General features: G+C 46.7%; 1 protein-coding gene across 1 annotated transcript in view; it reads left to right on the forward strand.

The window, feature by feature from the left end:
- The window catches only part of SNX30 (sorting nexin family member 30), a 104,286-nt gene that overhangs the window by 71,589 nt on the left and 9,130 nt on the right, over positions 1-23,567 (forward strand). Inside the window, exons 5-7 of the mRNA XM_080819189.1 lie at positions 3,179-3,374; positions 4,764-4,963; positions 17,239-17,325. Coding sequence (XP_080675315.1) covers positions 3,179-3,374; positions 4,764-4,963; positions 17,239-17,325 — 483 coding nt within the window. The remainder of the gene's footprint in view (positions 1-3,178; positions 3,375-4,763; positions 4,964-17,238; positions 17,326-23,567) is intronic.

The raw sequence follows: 23,567 nt of genomic DNA on the forward strand, positions 1-23,567 counted from the left end.
TTGCATCAGCATGGTTTCCATGTGTAGCGTTCAGGAGAAACACCCCTTCGCAGCAGCAGGGAAGACAGAGTATTCTCACTCGCCGGAAGGAGGGGTGAGTGTTTCCTTTAACACTTCTCCGTGCATTGAGACCACTCTGACCAACAGTGGGCTGAAGGAACAGAGTGAAAGAATATCTAGTGAGTGGTTTGGTGAGGATGTTCTTCACAGGAACCCTGTGAGAGGTGACTCATTTTACAGATGAGGAAACTGAAGTTCAAGGAGTCGGTACATGTTCAAGGGGATTTGAGGTTGGGTCTGTATGGCTTTGGAAGCCACACTTCCCCTCCGTATCAGACAGCCCCACCACGACAAGCTCAGCTACTTGCCCATGGCCACGTTCCTACTGGGTGGGCATTTTCCAAGCATTTGCCAGAGAAACGTTTGGGTCCCACACAGTTGCCAGGTTCTGTGTGTTCACACCCACGTTGGTCACTCACTGGCTTCTGTGTGCACTCCAGGTTTGGCAGAACGGGCAGGAAGTCAGAGGCGCTCTGCCCTAAGTGTCTGCAGAAATGGGATCTCAGGCCCGGAATCTCATGCCAGCTCCTTGTAGCCACGTCGGTTTACCTTCATGAATCACATTCCTATCCTTGGGCCACGGGTGCTCTGTTCCATGTTGGCAAGGGTGTTGAGGCTCAAGGACTTCCCAGTTTTCTTTTTTCAGAATGGCAAAATTGAGAAATATTTGCAGATACTATCAGCTGATGTTAAAGATTTTAGGGAGCGTGTCGTTCTCCAGACAATGGAAACCACATGGCAAAGTCCTTTAGTATTTTTTTTAAAACCACTGTTGACATTTTTTGTAAGCCCCATTGATGACCTTCCCATTCATCTCTTTTTTCCTAGAGGCCCATTCCCACCCCCCAACAACATCAAACTCATGTTCTGTTTCAAAATAAGTATTTCCTGGTGAGCAGATCCTCAGATACAGTTCTTAACACAGAGTAAAATACATCTGATTGTCCAGCGTGCCTCACTCACGGTTCAGGCTGTAGACCAGGTCATTAGGAATCTATGTGGAGGTTACAGAGGAAAAGTGTGTGTGTGTGGTATTTGTCTGTAGGCCATATAAATGATTAAAAAAAAAAGTCCTTCAGTGTCTTAACCACAGTCCAACTTCCCGTGAGTGAGTGCTGGGGTGTTGGCTCTAACACAGAACAAATCCTAGCCTAGTTCAGTATTATTTGCTCAACTGAATGTACTAAATAACCCCATCTTTTTCTTTTTTCCTTTAGATTGTGGTAAAATACGTAAAAAATTTACCATCCTAACCATTTTAAGATATTCACAACTAATATTCAGTATATTCACAACTAATCTCCAGAACTTTCTCATCTTGTGAAACTGAAACATGGTGCTCTCCTGTGCTCTGTGATACTACCGGAGCTCCCCATCTCCCCCTCCCTGGGTTCCCCATCTTCTAACACCCCTTGAGTAACCTGGTCCTGTTCTTAGGTGAGGCCTTGACATAGTCTGCCACAGTGAAGGCAGAAGCATTCCTCCTTCTCGTGATAACCTGACGTTATCACAAACCAGGAGTGTCTTTGGAAGAAGCCAGTAATTCTGGGAGAGGTCGGGGGGACGCTTAGTACCGCCTGCATTCAGATCAGTGTTTTCATCTTTGGCAGAATGGGTACAGCAGTGAGAGAGGCATACCAAGTAGCCCCATTCAGTGTATTGACTTGGTTAACAGGGGGGTTCTCTTGTCAGCCTCTACTTGAAATAGAGCCTCTGCAGTCCAGCGAGCCCATTTGGATCTAGCTGTGCTCCAAACAACACTGTGGAAGCAATGCCAGTAATGGCAAGGCTTCCGTTACCGTCTTGTGAAAGCGAGGTGTCTACAGGGACGTTTGCTTATCTAGGGTACTTGAGGCTAGAAGGGGAGATGGAATCTTTAGAACATTCTCTCAGGTCAGGTAGCCTGACTTTGAAAGGAAGAAGAGAAATGAAGGAGGGGAGCCGGAGGAAATTGCTGTGAAGCTGGACGAGCCCTGGGTATGTATTACCACTGAAGGATTAGACGTTGAAGATACAGGCAGGAGAAGGAATGGTTGATGGGCAGGGGCCTTGCTTGTCAGCGAGGTGTAGCTAGGAAAGAGTGGAATCAAAAGTCAAAGTGAAGGCCTCGGCTGCCTAAGGAAAGAGGAAGTGAAATCAGGAGTGGTCTACCCTTCAGGCACTCGTGGAGACCAGAGCCTGTGATTGTGGTCGTCAAATGGGAGGGGGCTGATTCCCTCTTCTCAGCTCCATCCCTAAACCAGACAAGGTGACCAGAAAGCAATGGCCTTGTGCCTCGTTCCCTTATCTGTCTGTAGACGTGCCCTGCTCGGACCAGGAATTCCTGTTCTGTGTGTGTTGAGGGTGGATATAAGGAGCAAATGCCGATCTTCTGTAGAACCACTTTCGAGGGCCCCATTAAGGAGGTGATGTCGAACGACGTGAAGGCGCTGTAGATTCCTCCTGGAATGGGAGGACAGGAGGACGTTCATTGGACCTGGCAGACTGATACGCATTTTAAATTTAGGTACAATGGATCGTGTAGCTCAGCAGATTTCCCGAGCGTGCCCTGACCAAGACATTCAGGATAAAGTGCTGTGTTGTTTACAGCACCTCTCCCTGCCTTGGGTTTTCTTGCCTTGCTTTTTCTGTCACTGTTTCCTGCTTCCTGCCCTCTTCTCCCTCCTTTCTTTATATGGCTTTGCTTGGGATATAAATAAATGAATGGAATGAACTTCAGCTCTAGAATTTTCCTCCTAAAGATAACTTAGGATATTTTGTATGAGAGTAAGGGACTTCTTTTTTTCTTCTTCTCCTAGTCAGAGACTTTAAAGCATCATGTTAGAACCAGTGCTGAGTTTGCAGGAGAATGCACTCAGGTGAGTGAGCCAGATTAGAAGGGTAGGAGTCCGGCTCTGGAGAAAGGGTTCAGGCATGTGCTTTCGGTGTTTCCGATGGTGAGGGGAGAGGATGGTGGTGTACATGGTTAGTCCTCTGACTCAGCTCCTGTTTTCGGAATCTTCCACTTCCAAGAAGTGGAAGTGATTCAAACCAACTTCCAAAGCAGTTGGTTTGACCGAGTCCTGGCTGTGGGAGTGATGGAGCCTCTTGAGATTGTCTGTTCATGTGTCCTCCTTAGGACCTGAACGCCTACAAGAAGCAAGGGATGGCCCTGCTGACCAGAGTGGGCGAGTCTGTCAAGCACGTCACCGGAGGCTACAAGCTGAGAAGTCGACCTCTTGAGTTCGCAGCTATCGGCGACTACTTAGATACATTTGCGCTCAAACTGGGAACCATCGACCGGATAGCCCAGAGGATCATCAAAGAAGAAATAGGTGAGCCCTTCGTGCAGACACTGATCACACCCAGGGAGTATGTGTGCAGGAATGGCATTCCCCTCGGCTCAGCAGAATCCAACCGCAGAAACACTGGCCTGACGGAATGAGGCCAGGCTTACAAAACTAATACACGAGCACAAGGAGGGGAGGGGTTCGTCGTGACCAGAGGATAATAATTTTGTGCTCCCTCCTTTGCCCTGCTCACCAGCCTTGTGTTTGCTTTCCCCATGGCGTACAGCCGCTTCTCAGCCCTGAAGCATTTCCCTTCTCTCTCTCAACTTCAGCTTTAAAAGTGAAGACATTGAGTCAACTTCCCATCATTCATAGGAACAATAATTTAAAAAACAAACTTTGGTGCCTTTTCTGGCAGAAAGATGGTTTAAAAGGACAGTGTAGAGACCCGTGCCTGCCAAAGTGGTGGTTCTTTTGAGATCTTCAACTTGCAGTTGACTCACCTGCCCCACCCCTGCTTCATTTCAGACCCACTCTTCCTGACCTGGGAAGTTATGAGACCTTTCTAGAACCTTCCGGGTTGTTGCCACCACTCCCTCCCCAGCCCTCTTGTTGTCACCTGCTTTTCTGTATCCCGGAATATTAGGGCCTTTCGTCTTCTTACACACATGTAGGCCAGAGAGACTGGAACAGTGTCAGTGATCAGCTGGTACAAGATGTGAAACACACCGAAAGGGATTCTCCCGTAGTTGCCATCTGTTGGTTACTAAAAAATGGCAACAACATGTTTTTTGTAATGGCAAGAATCCTGGTGATGGGATGCCTGGGTGACTCAGTTGGCTAAGCATCTATCTTCAGCTCAGGTCATGATCCCAGAGTCCTGGGATCGGGTCCCACATCGGGCTCCTTGCTCTGCGGGGAGCCTGCTTCTGCCTCTGCCTGCCGCTCCCCCTGTGCGCTCTCTCTCTCTTTCTTGACAAATAAATCTTAAAAAAAAAGAAAAGAATCCTTGTGACAACTGTGGGCTAGATTTTCTTTGGAGGGGAAATAAATCAACATTTGCCCTTGTTCCCTGTGCTGTATGAGTAGGTGAGTGGGTATTTTTGAAGAATATGCAGTGGATGTAGCTCCTCCCACTTCCCCTAGAAGGCACTGTGGTCCCCATTATCCGGAAGCATTGCATTCCCATTATGGGGTGAAGTCAGGTGATGTTTCATAACATCAGAAACCAGAAAATGCTGGGTTTATAGAGATTTAAAAAAAATGATAAACAATGTTGTGTTTAAAAGAGAGCATGCTTTGGTGAGTGACTGACCAAGGAAATAACATCTTGCTCTAGAGAGCTCTTGGCTACAGTTCTTACTGAGTCAGTAATACCAGGGATTGTCTTAACTACCCACCAAGTCTTAATTAGTTTCTCTTCTCCTTTTATAGAGTACCTTGTAGAGCTGCGAGAATATGGGCCTGTGTACTCCACGTGGAGTGCATTAGAGGGGGAGCTGGCCGAGCCCCTGGAGGGCGTGTCAGCTTGCATTGGCAACTGCTCGACGGCCTTGGAAGAGCTGACAGACGACATGACAGAAGACTTCCTACCTGTGCTCAGGGAATATATTTTATACTCTGACTCTATGAAGGTAAGCTGGCTCACTTCTTGCACACTTAGGTACATTCCTTGTTTTAGTCACTTCCAGAAAAAAATTTATTGTTGCCTGTTGGCACGTGATACAGGTTTCCTTCTTCCAGGGTGGGCAGGATCACACATGTGGACTCACCTCACAGGCATATAAATAGAGCACACGGTGAACCAAGTATGAGAATTAAATGAAGAAAAATAGTGTGGAGGAAACTCTTAATGTTTGCTAAGAGTTCATGGAGGTAAAACATCTACTAAACAAGACCAGGATACTGTGAAAAAAGAACATTTGGATAATTAGAACTCTTGAAAGTTAAAATCTGATTGGCTGAGATGAAACTGAACAGTAAAGTTGAAAGATGAGGTTGAGGAAATCTTGGAAAGTAAAAAAAGGAAACCAAGTAGTTGGAAAGTAGAACAAAAATGCAAAAATACTAAAAATGTGGAAGAATGGTAAGAGACATAGAGGATTACTCTTGAAGGTTCAGCTTCTGTCTGAGTCCCTGAGAGAAGAGAAGAGACTGATGGAAGGAACTTATGAAAGAAATAATACAAAAAAATCTTCCAGAGCTGAAGAGTGTGAGTTTTCAGTTAAAAAGACATGCTGGGCTTCTGGGTGGCTCAGTTGGTTAAGTGACTGCCTTCAGCTCAGGTCATGGTCCTGGAGTCCCAGAATCAAGTCCCACATTGGGCTCCCTGCTCAGCAGGAAGTCTGCTTCTCACTCTGACCCTCCCCCTTCTCATGCTCTCTCTCTGTCTCTCATTCTCTCTCTTTCAAATAAATAAATAAAATCCTTTAAAAATAAAATAAAATGAAAAGACATGCTGATTGCCCAGCAAAAGTAATGTAGAGAGCCAACCCACTACGTATCACTGAACAATTTTAGAATGAAAGTTATATGATTTTAAAAGCTTTTAAAGAAAGAAGGAGATGGAGGAGATGTACAGTGGAATAAGAATCAGGATGGCTTTGATCTAGCAGCAATGGACAAGAAAAGATAGGAGCTGTGAGGACAAATGATTTCCAACCCCACATTCTAAATGCAGAGTAAGGATGGGATCAGATACTATAATGCCTGCACTAGAAATTACCCGAGCCTGCCCTTAGACCTGTTTGAGAGGACAGCTACAGGGACTCTTACAATGTGACACCCGTGAGAGAAAAGTGTCAGGCTTCCTGACCAACAGAAAAGATTATGTTGCTCTGCGTTGAACATCCCAAGTAGCCCCTCTTCCTGTTTCCCAAAGGACACCTCTGATTTACTGTTCTGTTTTGGGAGCAGATCTAAGGCACCCCTTTAAGAGGGATCGGGGTAAGGATTGACAAGAATTTCTTGAGAGAAACTCATCAGAGAACTTTGGGTTGTAAAAATGGAAAATGAGAAAAATCACGGCAATATGAAAATATTCTACACCTTAAGGAGTAAAAAGTAATGAATCAACTAGTTATAAAAACTTAAAAAAAAACCCTTATGGAAAATTTCAAACATATAATAGAAGCAAAGAGACTAATATGACCAATTCCCATATACCCATTACCTGTGTTCCATTTTGTTTCACCGGGTATGAACCTTTTAAGGCTCTTGATACATGTTAAATTGTGGACAGTGGAAAATTTTCCTGCTAGAATGAATCATTGTCTCATGCGTACTCTATAAAGCTGATAATAAAACACTTTCAAAGACAGGCTTGGATCTGGATCTCACAATGGGCTGGGAAATGGTATGAATTTCCTTATCTGTAAGGTGGAAATGATGGTAGTTATGGTGATGATAAGGATAAAACTCACAGGTGACAACATTAGCCTAAGGCAGTTTTATTGGTAATTATTGGAACTGAAGCTGAAAACCACGGCTCCTGATTGTCACAAATTTCCTACTCATTTTCCTCTATTACATTGGGTTTATTTGTTTTGTTTTGCTTTTTAATGAGACCCACACATGGCATATTTAATTCTGTGGCTGAAACAAGTTGGGGTTGGGGGTGGGTGGAATGGGTGAGGGGAGTCAAAAGGTATGAACTTCTGGTTATCAGTAATAAGTAAGTCATGGGATGCCGTGCACAGCATGGTGACTATAGTTAATACTACATTATATATTCTAAAGTTGCTAGGAGAGTAGATCTTAAAGTTCTTATCAAAGAAAAATTTATAGTCATGTGTGGTGATGGATGTTAACTAGTCTTATGGTGATCGTTTCACAAGATATATATAAAGCTTTATTTTGTATACCTGAAGCTAATATAATGTTGTCTGTCAATTACATATCAAAAAAAGGCATCCTAACTTGCTTAAAATGAGCCAGAATATTTTGGTTTACTTATTTTAATAGTATCTATTTTTGTGAGCAAAAGTAAAATTTTACATTCCCTGGGGTGTCTTTGAACTTATCTCTTTTTTTTTTTTTTCAAGATTTTATTTATTTATTTGACAGACAGAGACCACAAGTAGGCAGAGAGGCATGCAGAGAGAGAGGAGGAAACAGGCTCCCTGCTGAGCAGAGAGCCTGATTCGGGGCTTGATCCCAGGACTCTGGGATCATGACCTGAGCTGAAGGCAGAGACTTTAACCACTGAGCCACCTGGGCGCCCCAAATTTATCTCTTATATAGACACAGTCTTCATTCAAAATGCTCTCTTAATGTTGCCAGACTGAAAATCTGATGCATACACAGTCTCTTGGGATATTATGATACAATTACTTTGTTCTTACACGTGGCAGGTATATTAGTACTTAATATATATTTGTACTTGAAGCAGGATTTGAAATTGTCGTTTAGCTAAGGTTTATCTGACATCTTTACTAAAATATTATTCTACAGTGAGGCATAAGCTTATGTGAGTAACTGAAGTTCTACATCAGAGAAACACTTGTGTGTTTGCTCTCTTTCTTCACCCCCTTTGTGAGGCGTATGTATTGAGTTTCTTGTTCACTAAGCCTGAACAAACATTAATCAGGTTAATCAGGCTGGGAGAATGGGCGTGTATACAGTATCTTCTGGGAAGGGCATAGGAAGGAGGAAGTGTTGACTGGCGGTCTCTGAAACCCTAGCTCTGCCCCATTGGTGTGCAGGGCTAAACATGGTTAGAAAGAAACGAGGTCTGCCCACTCCCATTCTTTCCAAAGGGAAAGTGTCTCTGCAGAGTGGTCTGGGGAAGACAGGAGTGACTTGATGACAAAGCCAGGACCGCCTGGTTTCATGATCTCAAGTATTTTCTCCATGCAAGGCTAGACTGACGTTCTGCTATTTCAAATCCCTAATGATGGTTGAGGTCTGTGTGGCCAGGTCTAAAGACACCAGGAGATAGGGGTCTTAAGTGGCTCCCCTGCCTCTGTCTTGTGATATTGCTCCTTTGTAAGATCTCTTAGCTGAATTTTATTCTTCTGAGAGAGTCGTACAGTTCCATTTCCAAAACACCTTTCTGTTTTGGGGAATAGGTGGGATGGACTTTGCTCTTCAGTATGAAAATGAAATAGAAGGTAGAGAGTTTGCTGAAGGCCAGTCTCACCTACGGTATGGTCTTCCTAACTGAGCAAGTCCTTCTGGTTTTGTTTTGGTGGGGAGGTTTTGGGGTGGTGACGTTTTATCAGTCTACTCCATTATGATGGCCTTGAGTGGACCAAAGTGACTATTCATCCTCATTGTTTGAAACGAGAGGCCTGCACCTTAGGAATTTGAAGTAGTTGTGGGTCAGCTGAGCCCTGTATTCGATGGTGGAGATCATCGAAGCCCTCTCCGAGTTTGAAAAGTTCTCGCCAGTGACTTCATCTCCTAGATCTAGATCGCCTTGTCTGTCTTGTTCATTGTATAGATGAAGAAATAGAGCCCCCTCAGTAACTCTTTTCTCTGTTGGCCCTAGTTTGAATGAGTGGCACCTTGTACCTGTGTCTTTACTCTTGGCTAAAGAGCAAACCGGATCAGTGCCTGTTTTTCGAGGCTGAGTCTCAAATTGTCTCCCTTTAAATGCACTTGTGGCTGAGTACACTCTGTTCCCTTTGGAGGCAGAAAGAAAGCACAGAAAAAGTAGGGTGTTATCAGGCCATGTGGGACACATGGACCGTGTTTGGTGAACAAATGAGGACAGCTTGTACTAGAAAGATGATCGAGGTCATGTATTTCAAAGATGCCAAGGAGAGAGGGTGAACAGCGTGTGACAGGGAGAGGTACCAAAGTTACCCTCAGGCCCAGACCTCAAGTTAAACGCCCTGAAGACATGTACATGTGAGCCCTTATATGGGATTTCACATTCTACAGACTATGTGTGGGGAAAAAATAATTAAGATAGTGATGGGCTGGGAGAGAACATCTTAGAATCCTTACAGATTTCAGGGAATGCCTTTTGAGTACTGGCATCATTATGATCAGGACACCAGTAGAAGAAGCTTTAAGAAGGTTAGAGTAGGACCACCTTATTTCCCACACTGCTTTATTCATAGAAGGTGGTTAGCAAATATTTAGTTGAATTTGACATGTGGCCAATTTGAAACATTAACAGAAATATAACTACTGCATGTCCCATATCTTGTAATTTTTTAAGAGATGGGTTTACCTATAAGTCTAGGAGCATGCTTATCTCAGAGGTTTTGCTGAATGATAAGGCTGGGTTGAGTCAGAAGAGGGTGGTAAGGAGAAGCCACACAGAGGGGGTGGCTTAGAGCCTTGAAAAAAATATAGGCGTTATCTGTGCAAGGATCAGAGGATTGAGCATTTGAGGCATAGGGAAGTGCCAGTGCCAAGGTTTAAAGTGGAAATGAGCTTGGTGTCTTTGCAGATCAGAAAGGTGCCTGTGGATTCACAGACCTGTACCCCTGGGGCTAATAATACATTATATGTTAATAATAAAAATTTTAAAAAAAAGGTGCCTCTGTGAGTGGAGTCCAGCAAGCAAGGGGAGCAAACTGGAAGAGGTGAGGTCAGGGAGATAGGTAGGGGCACAGACATAACATAGTAGTAGCATCTTAAAGGCCATGGTTGGTAAGAGTCTGGGTTTTAGTCTTAGGAACACAAAAGGGAAGGCATTTGGGTTTATGCAGGGGAATGACAAGATACAGTTTTCACTTTAAGAAGATGGCTAGTGCTACAACAACGTGGAGACTGGAGAACGTAGGGCCTGAGAGTGGAGGAAGGGAGATACTTAGGGAGACCGTCACAGGGAGCCACATGGCAGATAACTGTGTGGTAGAGCTTGGGCTGCAGTGGTGGATTAGGGTAGATTTTGGATGAAGGGCCGGCCAGACTTGCTGCCATATTAATGTGAAGTCAGAAAAGGAGGGATTGGTGATGACTCCTGGGTTTCCGGCTTCAGCGACTGGCTGGATAGTGGTTGCTTTCGTTAGGATGGGGAAGTTCAGGGAAGAACAGATTGGGCAGTTGGGATTCAGTTTTTTTGGCTGTACTGAGTTCAAAAATGCCTGCTGGTCATTAAAGTAGAGCTGTCATGGCAACTGGTTATGAGTTTAGTTCAGAGCGGGAATAGAAATTTGGGAGTTGTTTGCATATAGGTGGCGTTTAACTCTGTGGGAGGGGAGTGGACCATCTAGTGAGAGGAGATCCGGGTAACCGGCCTGGCTCAGAGGCATGACCATATTTAGTGGCCTATGACCTAACTAGGAGGAGGAACAAGCAGAAGAGGAGACTCAGAAGGACTGGTAGTGTAGCAGGAGGAAGAAAGTAGAGGAAGCCAAGAGAAATGTTTTTAAAGGAGCATGATCCACAGTGACTGTTGTATTTAATAATATGGAGGTCACTGGTGATTGTGGTTAGAGGTGTGAGGTGTGGATTCAGAAGTCTGGTTTTAAAGACTTAGTTTGTCTTTGAGTTGGAGGTACTTTGAACAGTGTTCCCAGATAGCTATTTCCAGATGTCAATTTGCCACTTTTTTCCCAGCCTGCCCACCTTTCCCCCTGTGGGCCACACGGTGGCGCTAAGGAGTCGAATGACTAAGCTTCAGGTTGGCCACGTCTAGTTCCTTTGGAAACAAAAACAGATTTTATTTCTTCTTTCCTTTTTTAAAGATAGATTTATTTATTTATTTATTTATTTATTTGAGAGAGAGAGAGAAAGTACGGGGTGGGGGATAGAGGGGCAGAGGGAGAGGGAGAAGCAGACTCCCCACAGAGCAGGGAGCCCGACTCAGAGCTCAATCCCAGGACCCTTAGATCAAGACCTGAGGCGAAGGCAGATGCTTCACTGACGGAGCCAGCCAGGAGCCCCCGAGTCAGAGATTTTCTGGAAGATTGAGTAGAGGGGGAGGAAAAAAAGGTCTTCTTTTCTAAACAAAAGTACTTAATAGATTGAGGACGTAATTTCTGGAAAAATGAAGAAGCAGAATATAGACATGTGCGTGATCTCAAATTTTTTAAAAAGTTAGACAAATATATAAAAATTAGCAATTTGAGATTCTCGGTGGTGGCAGACTAAATATATAAACTTTTTCATGAAATGCACCAAGATGACACTAGAGTGGTTTGTTTGGTCATTTGTTTGAAGTCTCCTCCTGCAAAGATAAAGAGCAGCAGGAGAGGAAATAGTAGCAGTACAGTGGGGACTGGAAAGCAAACCGAGTGGTGAAAAGGGACTTAGGTGACTCAAAACACTGCCTTTGAAGCTGACTGTGGGGGAAGGAACTCAGAGACCACCTGGTTTACACTGTGGGACCCTTCAAAAAAGTGGAGAATTGGCAGCACCAAGTGCCTCTGGGATGGGGGCAAGAGAGAGCTGAAGAGGAAAATGAGTCAGGAATCTACTTACGAAGAAGTTAGAGCTTCCAGTTCCGACTTCCCTCCTCACACAGGGGCCACTGTCCCTTCTGTCCTCTGGCAGAACTGGAGGCACATTCTCTGGAGGGGTAAAACAGAAGGTCTCTGGACCGAGGGACCCCAGGCACAGTTGAGGCGGGGGGCTAAAATCCTAAAGTCAGGATGCTAAGTAAAAGATTACCAAATGCGGAGACTCCCAGTCATCTTTCTCTGCTTGGCTCTCAGTCTTATATCTTCCCTGTAAGGGTCAGAAGAGCCTTTTCTATAAGCATCTAAACAGGCCAAGAGAAGAGACTTGAAGATACTGATAGTGAAGGAAGGATCCTCAATGAAAGGACCCAGCAGGGTCCCTGTAGAGAATTGTCAACAGCCCTCGATGTATGGAGAGCTTTCAATCGGTTTTTTTACTGTTTCCTTGGATGAGTGGGCAGACAAGTTCTCTGAATATTTAAGAGAAGATTCTAATATGAATATTAAGTTAAAACAAAGAAAAAACATATACTCAATGAAACATCCTTGAGGGAGAAGAAAATCTCCAGGAAAAAAAAATCATTAATATCTTTAGAAAGATATGTCACAACCGTAAAAGAAGACTTTTTTGGTATCTAGAGAACAAAGAGATCGTGGCAATTAAAACCATGATAGAAATGAAAAAAAAAATTAAAAGAGAAGAAAAAGTTAAGGAAATCACATGTAAAGTGAGACAAAGAGATAGATGGAGAATTTGAGAGAAAAAAAATATGAAAATGAGAGGATCAGACCTCAGTATCCAACATCTAAATAACAGACTGCCAGGAAGGGGAGACACAGAAATGGGAAACATCAAAGAAGTCTACTCAAGAGAAAAACATAGAAGACATAAGGTGTACTGGTTGTGCCTAGAAGATGAGATTTTGCCCCTCTTGTATGTTTTTCTTTATTTTCCAGATTTCCTGTAATAAGTATCTTTTCGAACTAGAGGGAAATGTGTGGTTTTAATATTACCCACATCGCCCTAGAACATTTAACTCATAGGTGGTCCATTTTCAATAGAATGAAGGTGTAAAAAGCTCACGTCAAAAGGGACAACCTAAGTTCAATCATTTAATCAGAAATTATGTCACTAGGACCAAGACTCATGTTCCTTTCTACAGGGAAATACTGGCCTAGGGGACCACTCCAAAACCAGCCACAGTGCTATGTTGGGTATTTGATTTTTATTCCCATCTGAGCATCTTTGTTACTGAACACTCAGAATTCTCCATGAATCCCCCTTGGGTCTTTTGGGTCATCAGCCCCTGACATATCAGAAGAGGAACCATTCTGTTCTACAGTCTTCTACGCATGGGTGAGCTGTTCCTGCTCCCCTCATCTACTTCCTCAAGCCTACATCGTATTGTCCCTCTTACAAAAAAGATTTGACTCTTAAAAACCTTCCAGACTCGAGGTGGCTTTTTGGTAGCTGCTGACCTTTTGCACCGGGGGCTGTCTTGGCAACTACCTCTTCCTCATCCTATAAGTTTGTGAGCTCACAGTCTCACTGATGGAAGATGTGAGCATAAGCTCTGGGGCTGGAGAGGGAATGTTGAGGCTTCCAGTTGATTCTGACTATGGTGGGTTTGTTTTTTTTTTTAAGAGAGAGAGTACACATAAGCAGGCAGAGAGGCAGGCAGAGGCAGCGAGAGAAGCAGGCTCCCTGCCAAGCAAGGAACCCGATGCGGGACTCGATCCCAGGACCCTGGGATCATGACCCGAGCCGAAGGCAGCGGCTTAACCAACTGAGCCACCCAGGCGTCCCTATGGTGGTATTTTCTTGGAAGAAAGCCAGTAACAGAGATTGAAAGCCAAACCATGGAACATATCTGTGATTTAACTTCCACACGCTGGTGTCATTGTAGTTCAGTGGTTATTATTAGCTTGTTATTAATAGTTTGGGTGACCGGTATTATGTTTCCACTGTTTAACTTTTTATTATGGAAACATCAAACTGTCCAAAAGTAGAATAGAGGTATCACAGGCCCCCACGTACCCATCAGCTGGCTCCAGCAGTTACCCACTCAGGGTCCACCCTGTTCCAACTCTGCTCCCACCTGCTCCGAACCCCCACACCCTGGGTTATTTTAAAGCAAATCCCAGGCATCAGATCACTTCGTACAAAAATATTTAGTACATAGCTCTAAAGTACAAGTGTATTATCGCCCCTAAAATATCCAGTTACCATCTCTTTCCCCAGTTGTCGCAGATGCTGTTTTTATAGGTATTTTTTGAAATCATGACCCATGTAAATCCATACTTCACTTGATATGTTTCTTAAGTATTTAAAAAAATCCCTCACCATTTCTGCAATTTATTTGTTAAGGAAATGGGGTCATTCTTCCTCTCTACATTAAAAAAAAAAGCATATGAGAAAAATATATTTCATGTCTAATTAAAATCATCATCTCATCGAGACCCTTCCTGGCTGCTTTAGGTACAATTCCACTCTCCCCCAAACCCTTGGCCCTTTATAGCCTCCCGTCCTATTTTCTTTTTCCTCTTCCACTCAGCATTACACACAGCTATATTCCCCATACATTAATATATTTTCCTTTGCGATATCGGCCTCCTTTCTAGAATGTAAGCTCCATGAAGGCAAGCGTTGTGTGTGCTGTTCTCTGCTGGATCCCTGGCACTGGGGTTCTGAACGAGGGCACAGAAAGGCAGGGTAGAGACAGGGTGAGGCCGGCTCGATAGGGAAGTGGCAGAGGGACGCACAGGAGCAAGGGAAGTATCTCCCCACGCTTTGCCTTTTGATTTACATTCTCCACCGGCATCAGAGACCCTACAGGGTTTTGGGAGCCGCTCAGGAGATGGCTAGCTTTTGCTTGTCACTCGGGAGTGGAGGGACCTCCCTGTAGCTGCTGACCGGGTGCCTTTGTGGTCTCAAGCTTAGGCCCCATCAACCATAAGCTGGTTTGACCCGTTTTATTGACAGAGCTTGGGGCTACAAGGCTGGTCCATTCAGATCATCACCCACTGTGTGCAAAGATGCTTTTAACAAGGATGGTAGTCTTAGTTTAGCTCTATTCAAAACCTGTTTCCCAACCTGCAGTGGGGCTGGGCTTCTGGGGAACTACACGCCATCCTGGAATGCGGCAGGAAATGCCCGAGTCACCGCTATGCAGTTAGCAGAGTGGCCTCAACCAGGTCCCTCCACTGTACCTTAGTGTTCTTGTCTATAAAATGGGGATAATATCCATTTACTTCTTCAGGCTCCTTGTGAGTCTTTTCTGCTGTCCGGTGAGGTGGGGGATGGTGGCGCGAATCCTCCAGCAACAGCATGAGAAGGCAGTATTCTGGCCACTTCAGGGGACAATGGGGGTAGCAGTGGCTAAGGAGTCAGAGGCCAACCTCTCCTTTGGGCCAGGGAGGGCCAGGCTAACTAGGGGAGGGAGTGTAGCTGAAGCCTTGGGCCCCTTCGCCTGCTGCAGGATTGGGAGAAGAGATGCATCTGATCTGTTCTAGCTGTGTAGAGCTCTTGCCATCCCTCCCCTCCTGGGGGCCTTGGCACCCTCAGCAGAGGGTCCTGGAGCAGAACAAGGGACAGGAAGCCCCACACTGTACTGACTGGGTTCCAAAGCATTGCTTGGAAAGCATTTCTAGCTTTGGTTACGAGGTTCTTGCCACACTGACAGAGCATCACTGGGACAGCCCAACCCATTCCTAGTCTGGGTCTTTGCCTTTTCCAGTAAGATATGAGGTGTCCCATGATGAGAGCCCATGGCAGTGACGAGGGTTCCATTCATCAGCCCCTCCCTGCTGTTCCGTTGTGCCCTGGAGAACCACGTCTTGTGTCTGCATGGATAACATCGTATGTTTGGGTAGAGATTATGATTTTTACTCCTGCTCATACCAGACTAGTAGGTTTACACAATTTTCTGGGTTCTATGAAATCCAGAAGGGACCCTAACTTTTTTGTTTTTACGTTATGTATCTGTGTGCTGTCCTGTATGGCAGAGCCATACACTAGCCATAGGTAGCTATTTAAGTTTAAATTCAAATTAGTTAAGCAAAAGTTTAAGTCCAGTTCCTCAGTCACACCAGCCGGTTGCAGGAGTTCAATCAGCGGGTGGGACTAACGGCTCCTGGGTGAAGTGCGGCCGATGGGACGTTTCCATCAGAGCAGAGAGTCCTGTTGAACCGCTGTGAGACTTTGCTACTCAGCGCTTGAGGAGTGTCGGGGGGGACCTTCAGAGCATCCGGGAGAAAGACAAGTGACAAACAAAAGCTGTTCTATGACAGGTTTTTTCCTCACGTTCTTCACAGGGTAAAACACTTCTCAAAGGAAATACTTACCTCAGGGGAAGGCTTGAGGTTCCCTGCGTTGACACTTTGTATTAGAAGGTTTCCCCCCGAGTGCGTTCAACTGCTCAGCCACTTCTCACTTTTTAGCACGTTGTCAGGGATACGAGGTGACCCCTGCTTAGCCAAGGAGCCAAGACTCCTTCTTTCCTGCCTGACTCCATACTGTGTGGGAAGGTGCCTGTGGGAAAAGCCTGAGATTAGAAGCTTTCACAGCACTTTGTGACTTCTGAGTTAGTGGGAAAGAAAATTCTTATCACTCTCAATTTGCCATTCATGCTGCTTCTACTAAAAGAAGAAAAAAGAAGCCCTTGGATCAGACAGATGCTTTCCTAGACCGTGGATTGCATTCTTTTCTGTCCTACCTAGTGGGGTCTCCGTGGCAGAGCCGGCAGCAGGTGGGGGCGAGGGTGGCACCCGGGGCACAGATTTAGGGAGATGCTCAGGCTCAGGTACTGATCTTGCACTTACAGGGGTCCGAGAGTGATTGTCTCCTTAAATTTTGTGTCCTGGGTGCCTGGCTCGCCTCGCCCGAGCCCTTCCAAGACTGGCTCTGTTTGAGCTCAGGTACCACTGCCCTAGCAGGCTCATTGTGTGGTTCTGGGGATTCTGGACTTGTGCATAGATGCACCTTTGCGCTGTGTCTACACCTCTTCCCTTGGTGGAACCCCTCAGGTGCCGGGGGGCGGGGGTATCTCTTTGCTCTTTGGATGCCTGGCCCAGAGCAGGGGACAGATGAGCGGCTCACAGATCATGGAGCAAATCAGTCCACCGGGATCAACTCCGTGAACCAGAGTCAAGAAGTCTCCTGACTCAGACTTTTCCATGAACGGTCCAGAGAACGGCCTGCGCTGTCCCCTACCAAGCCTCACATTCCAGCACAGCCGAGTCCTCTCATCAGTGTGGCTGTGGTGGTTCTTTTCCCCCTACTTGTCCTCACCCAGAGCTTCCATCACCTTCAGCACCAGGCTGAGTCACTGTGCTAGAAAGCTCAGAGGATGGTGCCACCCGTCTTCCACCCCTGCTTCCCCCAGAGTCCATGTCACGTGTCACGCGGCAGCTGGACTGTCCTGGGAGCAGGTGGCAGGGCCTGGGTGAGCCATGACTTGGGGAGAAATGGGGCAGAGAAGCAACCGCCTGGGGGTGGGAGGCTCCTTTGTGAACTCAGTGTGACACGCTTCCCCTTTCTCGCCCCGCAGAGCGTCCTGAAGAAGAGGGACCAAGTGCAAGCGGAGTACGAAGCCAAACTGGAAGCTGTGGCTCTGAGGAAGGAAGACCGCCCCAAGGTCAGGGAGGCTCCCCGGGAGGGCTAGGCCCTCGGGGCTGCAGCTGCAGCTGCCCCGCTGGTGCCAAGTGAAGTCTTGTCCCTAGATCCGTGCGGCTCAGGTGGTCAGGCCCAGCTGGGCTGTGTTCGTGCTGTGACTGTCCTCCATTTGTTCTCTTTGATGTCGTTTTTCTGGAACTTTCTAATGTGTACTTGGGGTTTTCTGCTGTTTCCTCAGGGTTGGTTTGTTTTGTTTTGTTTTTTTCTGGTTTGGTTTGGTTTGACTTTCAGCTTTGCCATGCAGGGGCAGTTCCTCACTCTGTAAAATGGATTGAGGAGAAAGGCGGAGGAACAGTCTAGATCACTGTTCACAGAAGTGTGGTCTGCTGACTCGTCCGCTGTCACCGACCCATGACAAGAAAGGTGTAGAAGCTGAGGGTCAGCGGTTTCATAGCAGGTTGAGAGTTGTTGAACCCGCAGCGGGAGTGTTGTCCAACTAGCTCATGTGGAGCGAACTGCATACGAGTCACACATAGTAGGTCTACGACTTTGTCATACTGGGGGGGAAAAGCCAACAGATAGTGGTCCTTTCCACAAAGTCTAAGAAGCACTGAGTGTATTTAAGGGCCCTGGGTCCGGACAAAGGATCCTGAGGTAAACATACACATCCCTTGTGTTGCCCTCTGCCATTTGTTGCCCTTTTTCTCCCCAGGATAAAACAAGAGAAAAACAAGATTAATAATAGCCAACATTCAAGTTGGGCGCGAAGCTGTTTATAGTATCTCACTGATTCCGTACAACAGTCATGCGCTTTGGGTACCATCATCATTCCCATCTGAGAGATGAGCAAACCACGGCCCACGATCTCGCAGTTAGTAAATGTTGCAGCTTCTGACTTCGGAATGGTGCCAGTCACCCCTGTGTTACTGTGCTCCTTTTTGGGTAGTCTTTGGAAGACGTGTATTTGGAAGGTGTAACCGGAAGCTGTGTTTGTTTTCAGAGAAGAGGTGGGGGGAGGGAATGTTATTAAAAAGATTAAAAAAAAAAAAAGATAAATCGCGGGGGTGCATGGTTCAGGGAAATGGTTTGGCAGCAGAACAGTTTGTCTCCCTCTGCCTTGGTTCTGGCTGCTGCTGCAGCCGTGCTGAGATGCACCCGCCAAGGAACCAGCTTTGGAAATTTGAAACCCACGCCTCAAAAATGGCACACCTTGACCCCATATAGTATATGTGTGTGTGTGTGTGTGTATGTGTGTATGTATAGATATATATATACACACACACATATATATTGCTTCCCATGATCACCACAATAGCCATCTGTGGCCCAGGGGGAAGGCATTGTTCTTTCCCCGTTTCGTGGGTGAGGAATGAGCCACAAAGCAGCTCAGTAAATTGCCTAGCTCTGTGGCTACCCGGGGTCTTTACCCAGTGTGCAGCAGGCGTACAATCCACATTTGTTGCATTGGTTCGTGTGTCACCCACAGTGACCTACACAAGAGTGAAGGTACAGCCGATGGAGAGTCAGGTGATAGGGACAGGGATTCTTGTCACTGGCCCGGTGTGTGCCGCCGGGACATGGCCAAAAGGTTAGGCACCTCTCCTCCGTTCCTCTCACCACAGGTTGGCCTGTTTCTGTCCTATGTGTCACGAGGGGCCCGTGGGGACCAGCCACACCCTGTCTTCCAGCTGCCTGTTCCCACAACTAGTTCTAAGCCATTCCTGTGATATTCTGGAACACGGTGCCATTTAAAGGAATGACATGAAATACTGTGTTTATATATTTCGATCTTTCTTTCTTTCTTTCTTTCCTTCCTTCCTTCCTTCCTTCCTTCCTTCCTTCCTTCCTTCCTCCCTTCTTTCTTTCTTTCTTTATTAGTAGGCTCCACGCTGGGCTTGAACTCATGCCCCTAAGATTAAGAGTCGGATGCTTAACCCATCGAGCCACCGAGGCGCCCTGTGAAATTTCATTCTAACAATTTTGCTTTCTGACATAGATATACAAGTCACTTTTCCTGGTGAGGGAGGAAGGGAGAGACAGCAAGTTCTGCCTCTGTCCTAGTTGGGGAGATGAAGATCTTGTATTTAAAAGGTGTTCCAGGCACCTGGGTGGCTCAGTGGGTTAAGCCTCTGCCTTCAGCTCAGATCATGATCTCAGGGTCCCGGGATCGAGCCCCGCATCGGGCTCTCTGCTCAGCAAGGAGCCCGCTTCCTCCCTCTCTCTTTGCCTGTCTCTGCCTACTTGTGACCTCTGACTCTCTCTCTGTCAAATAAATAAATAAAATCTTTTTTGAAAAATTTAAATAAATAAAAGGTGTTCTGTCAGCATTCATCCCTGCTCAGCACCGAATACAAGCTTTCTTGGAGGCTGGTTTGTCATTTAATATGTGTTCTGCTCTGTACGGAACAGTTCCTTTGTAAAGACAGGAGCTGAAGGTTATGACTAACAGGCCAAGTGGAATGCTGACTGTGCCGTGGCGTGCCGGCTGCCTAAGGTCTCACCTCCTGGGAGCAGATGGCGCCTAGGGAACAGGGGTTTCTGGCTCCCACATTCCACCCAGCCAAGCTGCTGGGCTCCTGCCTCGTTGCTGTGTGCTCCCCGCCGGCCTGGGTGACTCTCCTCCTCCTCCCCGTGGGTGTTGAAATCTTCTTGCTGCTGCTGTTTCCACCTTACTGGAACATCACCCATACAACTCCCTCCCTTGACCACAGGAGTTCTTAGAAGAGGGGGAAGGGTTTCTTCCCAGCCAGGGAGACTAACCAGGGGGTTTGAACATGCCTACATTCTCTCAGCACACTGTGGGGAGGCAGTCTTGGTCTTCCCTCTCTCTGGTGGGTTGCTGAGCCATGCCCATGTTAATTCTGCCCATAGTTAGATGGTGGTAATTAACCAAACGGACTGTCAGATGCTGGCTCACCAATGAGTGTCATCTCACCGTGGGAGCAGCAGAGATCATGCCACCAGTTTTGAATATGGGGCAGCAGCTACGTTGGGGGGCAGTGGAGGGCTCCGTTGGTGGCCTTCCCCAGTGAGTAAGGGTTGGTCGAAAGAGCACAGGATTTAGACTCAGACAGCTGTGGGTTCAAATCCCAGGTCTGTCCTCCAATTTGGACTGGTTTGCTCATTAGCCCTCGTGGGCTTCCTGCGGGACTGCTGTGAAGGTCAGCATAGTGTCTGATGTAGAAACAGGCTCTGTGGAGGTGCCTCGGCTTCCCGTGCCAGCTCCACCTGTCTCTAGGAGGAATGCTGACTGCGAACTTTGTTTTTTCCTGGTCTGTTGCCCTTATGGCTTTTTTTTTTTTTAATTTTGCTTTTTTTTTTTTTTTTCCACTGCATTGTTTGGGCATGGTGACCTTGTGTCCTAGTTTCCCCTTCCCAGCCCTCCCAAATGCCTGTCCTCCATAGAAGCCCATCAGCACGTGAATGTTTGCTGTATTTTGTTGTTTTGTCTGGTTTTGAGCTCTGCTGAGAGCTGCTATTGGCAAGAGAAGGCAGGGGGTCAGGAAGTGGGTCAGGGCGGATTCTTACCCCAAAGACCCAGTGGGCCCTGCTCTCCATGACAAGAGCAGGAACAAGACTGCTCACAGGTTGGATGGGGCACCTGGGTGGCTCAGTCGGTGAAGCGGCTGCCTTCGCCTCAGATCGTGATCCCAGGGTCCTGGGATCGAGCCCCGTGTCGGGCTCCCTGCTAAGCAGAGATCCTGCTTCTCCCTCTCCCTCTACTTGTTGCTCTCTGTCAAAGAAATAAAATCTCTTAAAAAAAAAAAAAAAAAAAAGATTGCTCACAGGTTGGTCCCGGGGATGCCGGGAAGGAAAGGATTCTTACCTGAAGACGGGCAGTTTTCACAGGGCTCTGGGCACGTTAACAACATCTGAGGTTCTTAGCAAGCCTAGTGGCTTGCCTTGTTTTGAGGCTGAAGTCTTGCAACGTTGCTCTAAAGAGAGAGTGGAAGTTGGTTTCTGTGAAGCCGTGGAGTGGTATCAGAATCCGATCACTTCTCCAAAACCCAGCAGAAAGACATGGCCTTGTGGGGTCTCCACGGCTCTCCCTACGAATTTCACACCAGAGAGGCCGCGTGAGGAGGAAGGAGAGGTGTCCTGTGGCCCCCACGGCTGACTGTGGCTAGGCCGTGCGCAGGGATGGGCCTAGAGGATCACAGAATTCAAAGTTTTGCTTTGTTTTTAGGGTTGAGAAAAGTCCGCAGAGCCTGAGGGGCTTTCTTCTCAGGCAAGGGGACCTTCAGATTATGTGGACTTGGCTTGTCTCGTTTGAACTTTGAGGTCAGAGCAGTGACAGGCACTTAGTGGGCTGCCTTCTGATGCGCTTGTCAGGGCCCCAGACTCGTGTAAATCTTCACATGTGACCCCCCCCCCCGCCCCCCCAGAATCCAGAGCGGGTATCAAAGCTGTTACTAGACACAAAGAGGGGCCGAGGAATTGCATTTAAAAGGGGCTGGGAAGCTCCCACACTAACCTGAACAGTAAGAGTGAACCATGGAGGGACGTTGCACGTTTTACTCCATTCTGTGATGGGCTCTTTTCAGTGCTAATCTATTCGTGTGATTCCAGAAAGAACAAAGGAGGGGTGCCAAGGGAGAATAAAAAAATCTACAGTTATCTTCAAAAGATTAAAAGAAGTGGGGGGGGGGCGTTGAGGAAGGATGCTGTTTTAAGCCCTGACTCACAGGTGGCCTTGTAGTAGGTCCGGCACCAGGTGAAGAAGCTGCTGGAAACACGTAGTGTTGTCTTGGAGGTGAGAAGGTGTGTCACGTGGAGGTGGGTAGGAGCAGAGAACAAGATGTACTGAGCTGTTGCCTCCTTGGCTGAGCAGAAGTAGGGAAGGGAAGTGGAAATCGGGATCGCTTGCACACACCTTGAAGACCATGGACCTTTCAGAGCTCTTTGAACCCCCAGCATAGTGACCGTTCTGGGCTGGGGAATGTGGCCGGGAGCAAGAACTCTAGTTCTAAAGCAAGATGGGGGCAAGGAGACTCCTTCATATGGAGCTTCTATAGACCCGAGAGTTTTGTGAAGTCATCTGTCATTTTCAGACACGTCAGATAAGTGAAGAGAGATATGTCTGATGTCTCCCCATTCTCTCCACGGTGGCCGCCATCCCAGCTTGGGGTAGAAAGCCAGCGGTCACGTCAGCCAAGAAATGGCAGGACCCTGTCACCTTCCTTATGTAGTTCCTACAACACCTTCTATGATGTCGTCGTTCCCGTTGTACAGATGAGGCACCTGGGCTCAGGGGAATTATGCAGTACATGTGCTGAAGCTAACAAGGCATGGAACTGGACTTGGCTCTGGGATGTGTCTGTCTCCGACGTTAGAACCCTTCATCCCCACTCCGGGGCTCCCAGCAAGCTTTGCTCCATTGAGGTAGAGGTTCTGGCTATTGTAAGCATGTGTAGATGAAACTAGTGAGGCTGGGGGAGAGAATGTAGACCTTCTCTTGGGTCTTCTTCTCTGTGTCTCTGAGCTCCTTCCAGTCATCATGGAGGTGAGCTCATGGCTCCTCTGTTCTCAGTGCGCTTGTCCTCTGCCTGGCTTGGGCACTCACTTCTTCCTCCTTACCGGCCGTTCTCTGAAATTTGTTTCTGTGTGTGTGTGTGTTTAAAGCATTCTTTCAGGGTACCAATACCTTCCTATTTGCCCAGTTCAGTAGCCTCTTACCGATCTTTACCCTGTCTCAGTGTTTTCTCAACTTTTTTTCATCTCTGACTCACGTAGAAAATGAAAATATTTGTATAGTACACTGGGATAGACAGGACAGATTGAAACGAGGTGACCAGCTGGGGATCGATACTCTTCATTTGCACAGCACCAGTGAGGAAGCTCTGCCCCACCTTTCCCTCAGCAGCACATGGCTGAGAAGACTACCATCTTGAACTGGTTTTGTCATTGGTCCTGGGACCTGTCCCATAGCAGCCATGAACCTTCTCTCTCCCCCAAGCCTTGGGATCATGTCTGCCTTATATAATATTTAGGGACTTTATTAACCTACTGTCATCAAGGGAGCAGGTAATGTGATAACTCCAGCCTAACTCCAAGAAAGAAACTTAGGTAGAGATTTATATTGTAGGGCCTAGAAATGCCTGGTACATAGGAGAGCTCATTTTTTAAATGAATGTTGAGTGAATTTGCTTTCCACCCTGCTCCCCAACACACAAAAATGCTTAAGCTCATCCCACATTACCCTTCTCCCATCGCTCCAACAATCCATATTCTATAATGGAAATTCTCATGAGAGAGAAAGGAGCC

The sequence above is a fragment of the Martes martes genome (assembly GCF_963455335.1).
Source record: "Martes martes genome assembly, chromosome: 12".
NCBI lineage: Eukaryota > Metazoa > Chordata > Mammalia > Carnivora > Mustelidae > Martes > Martes martes.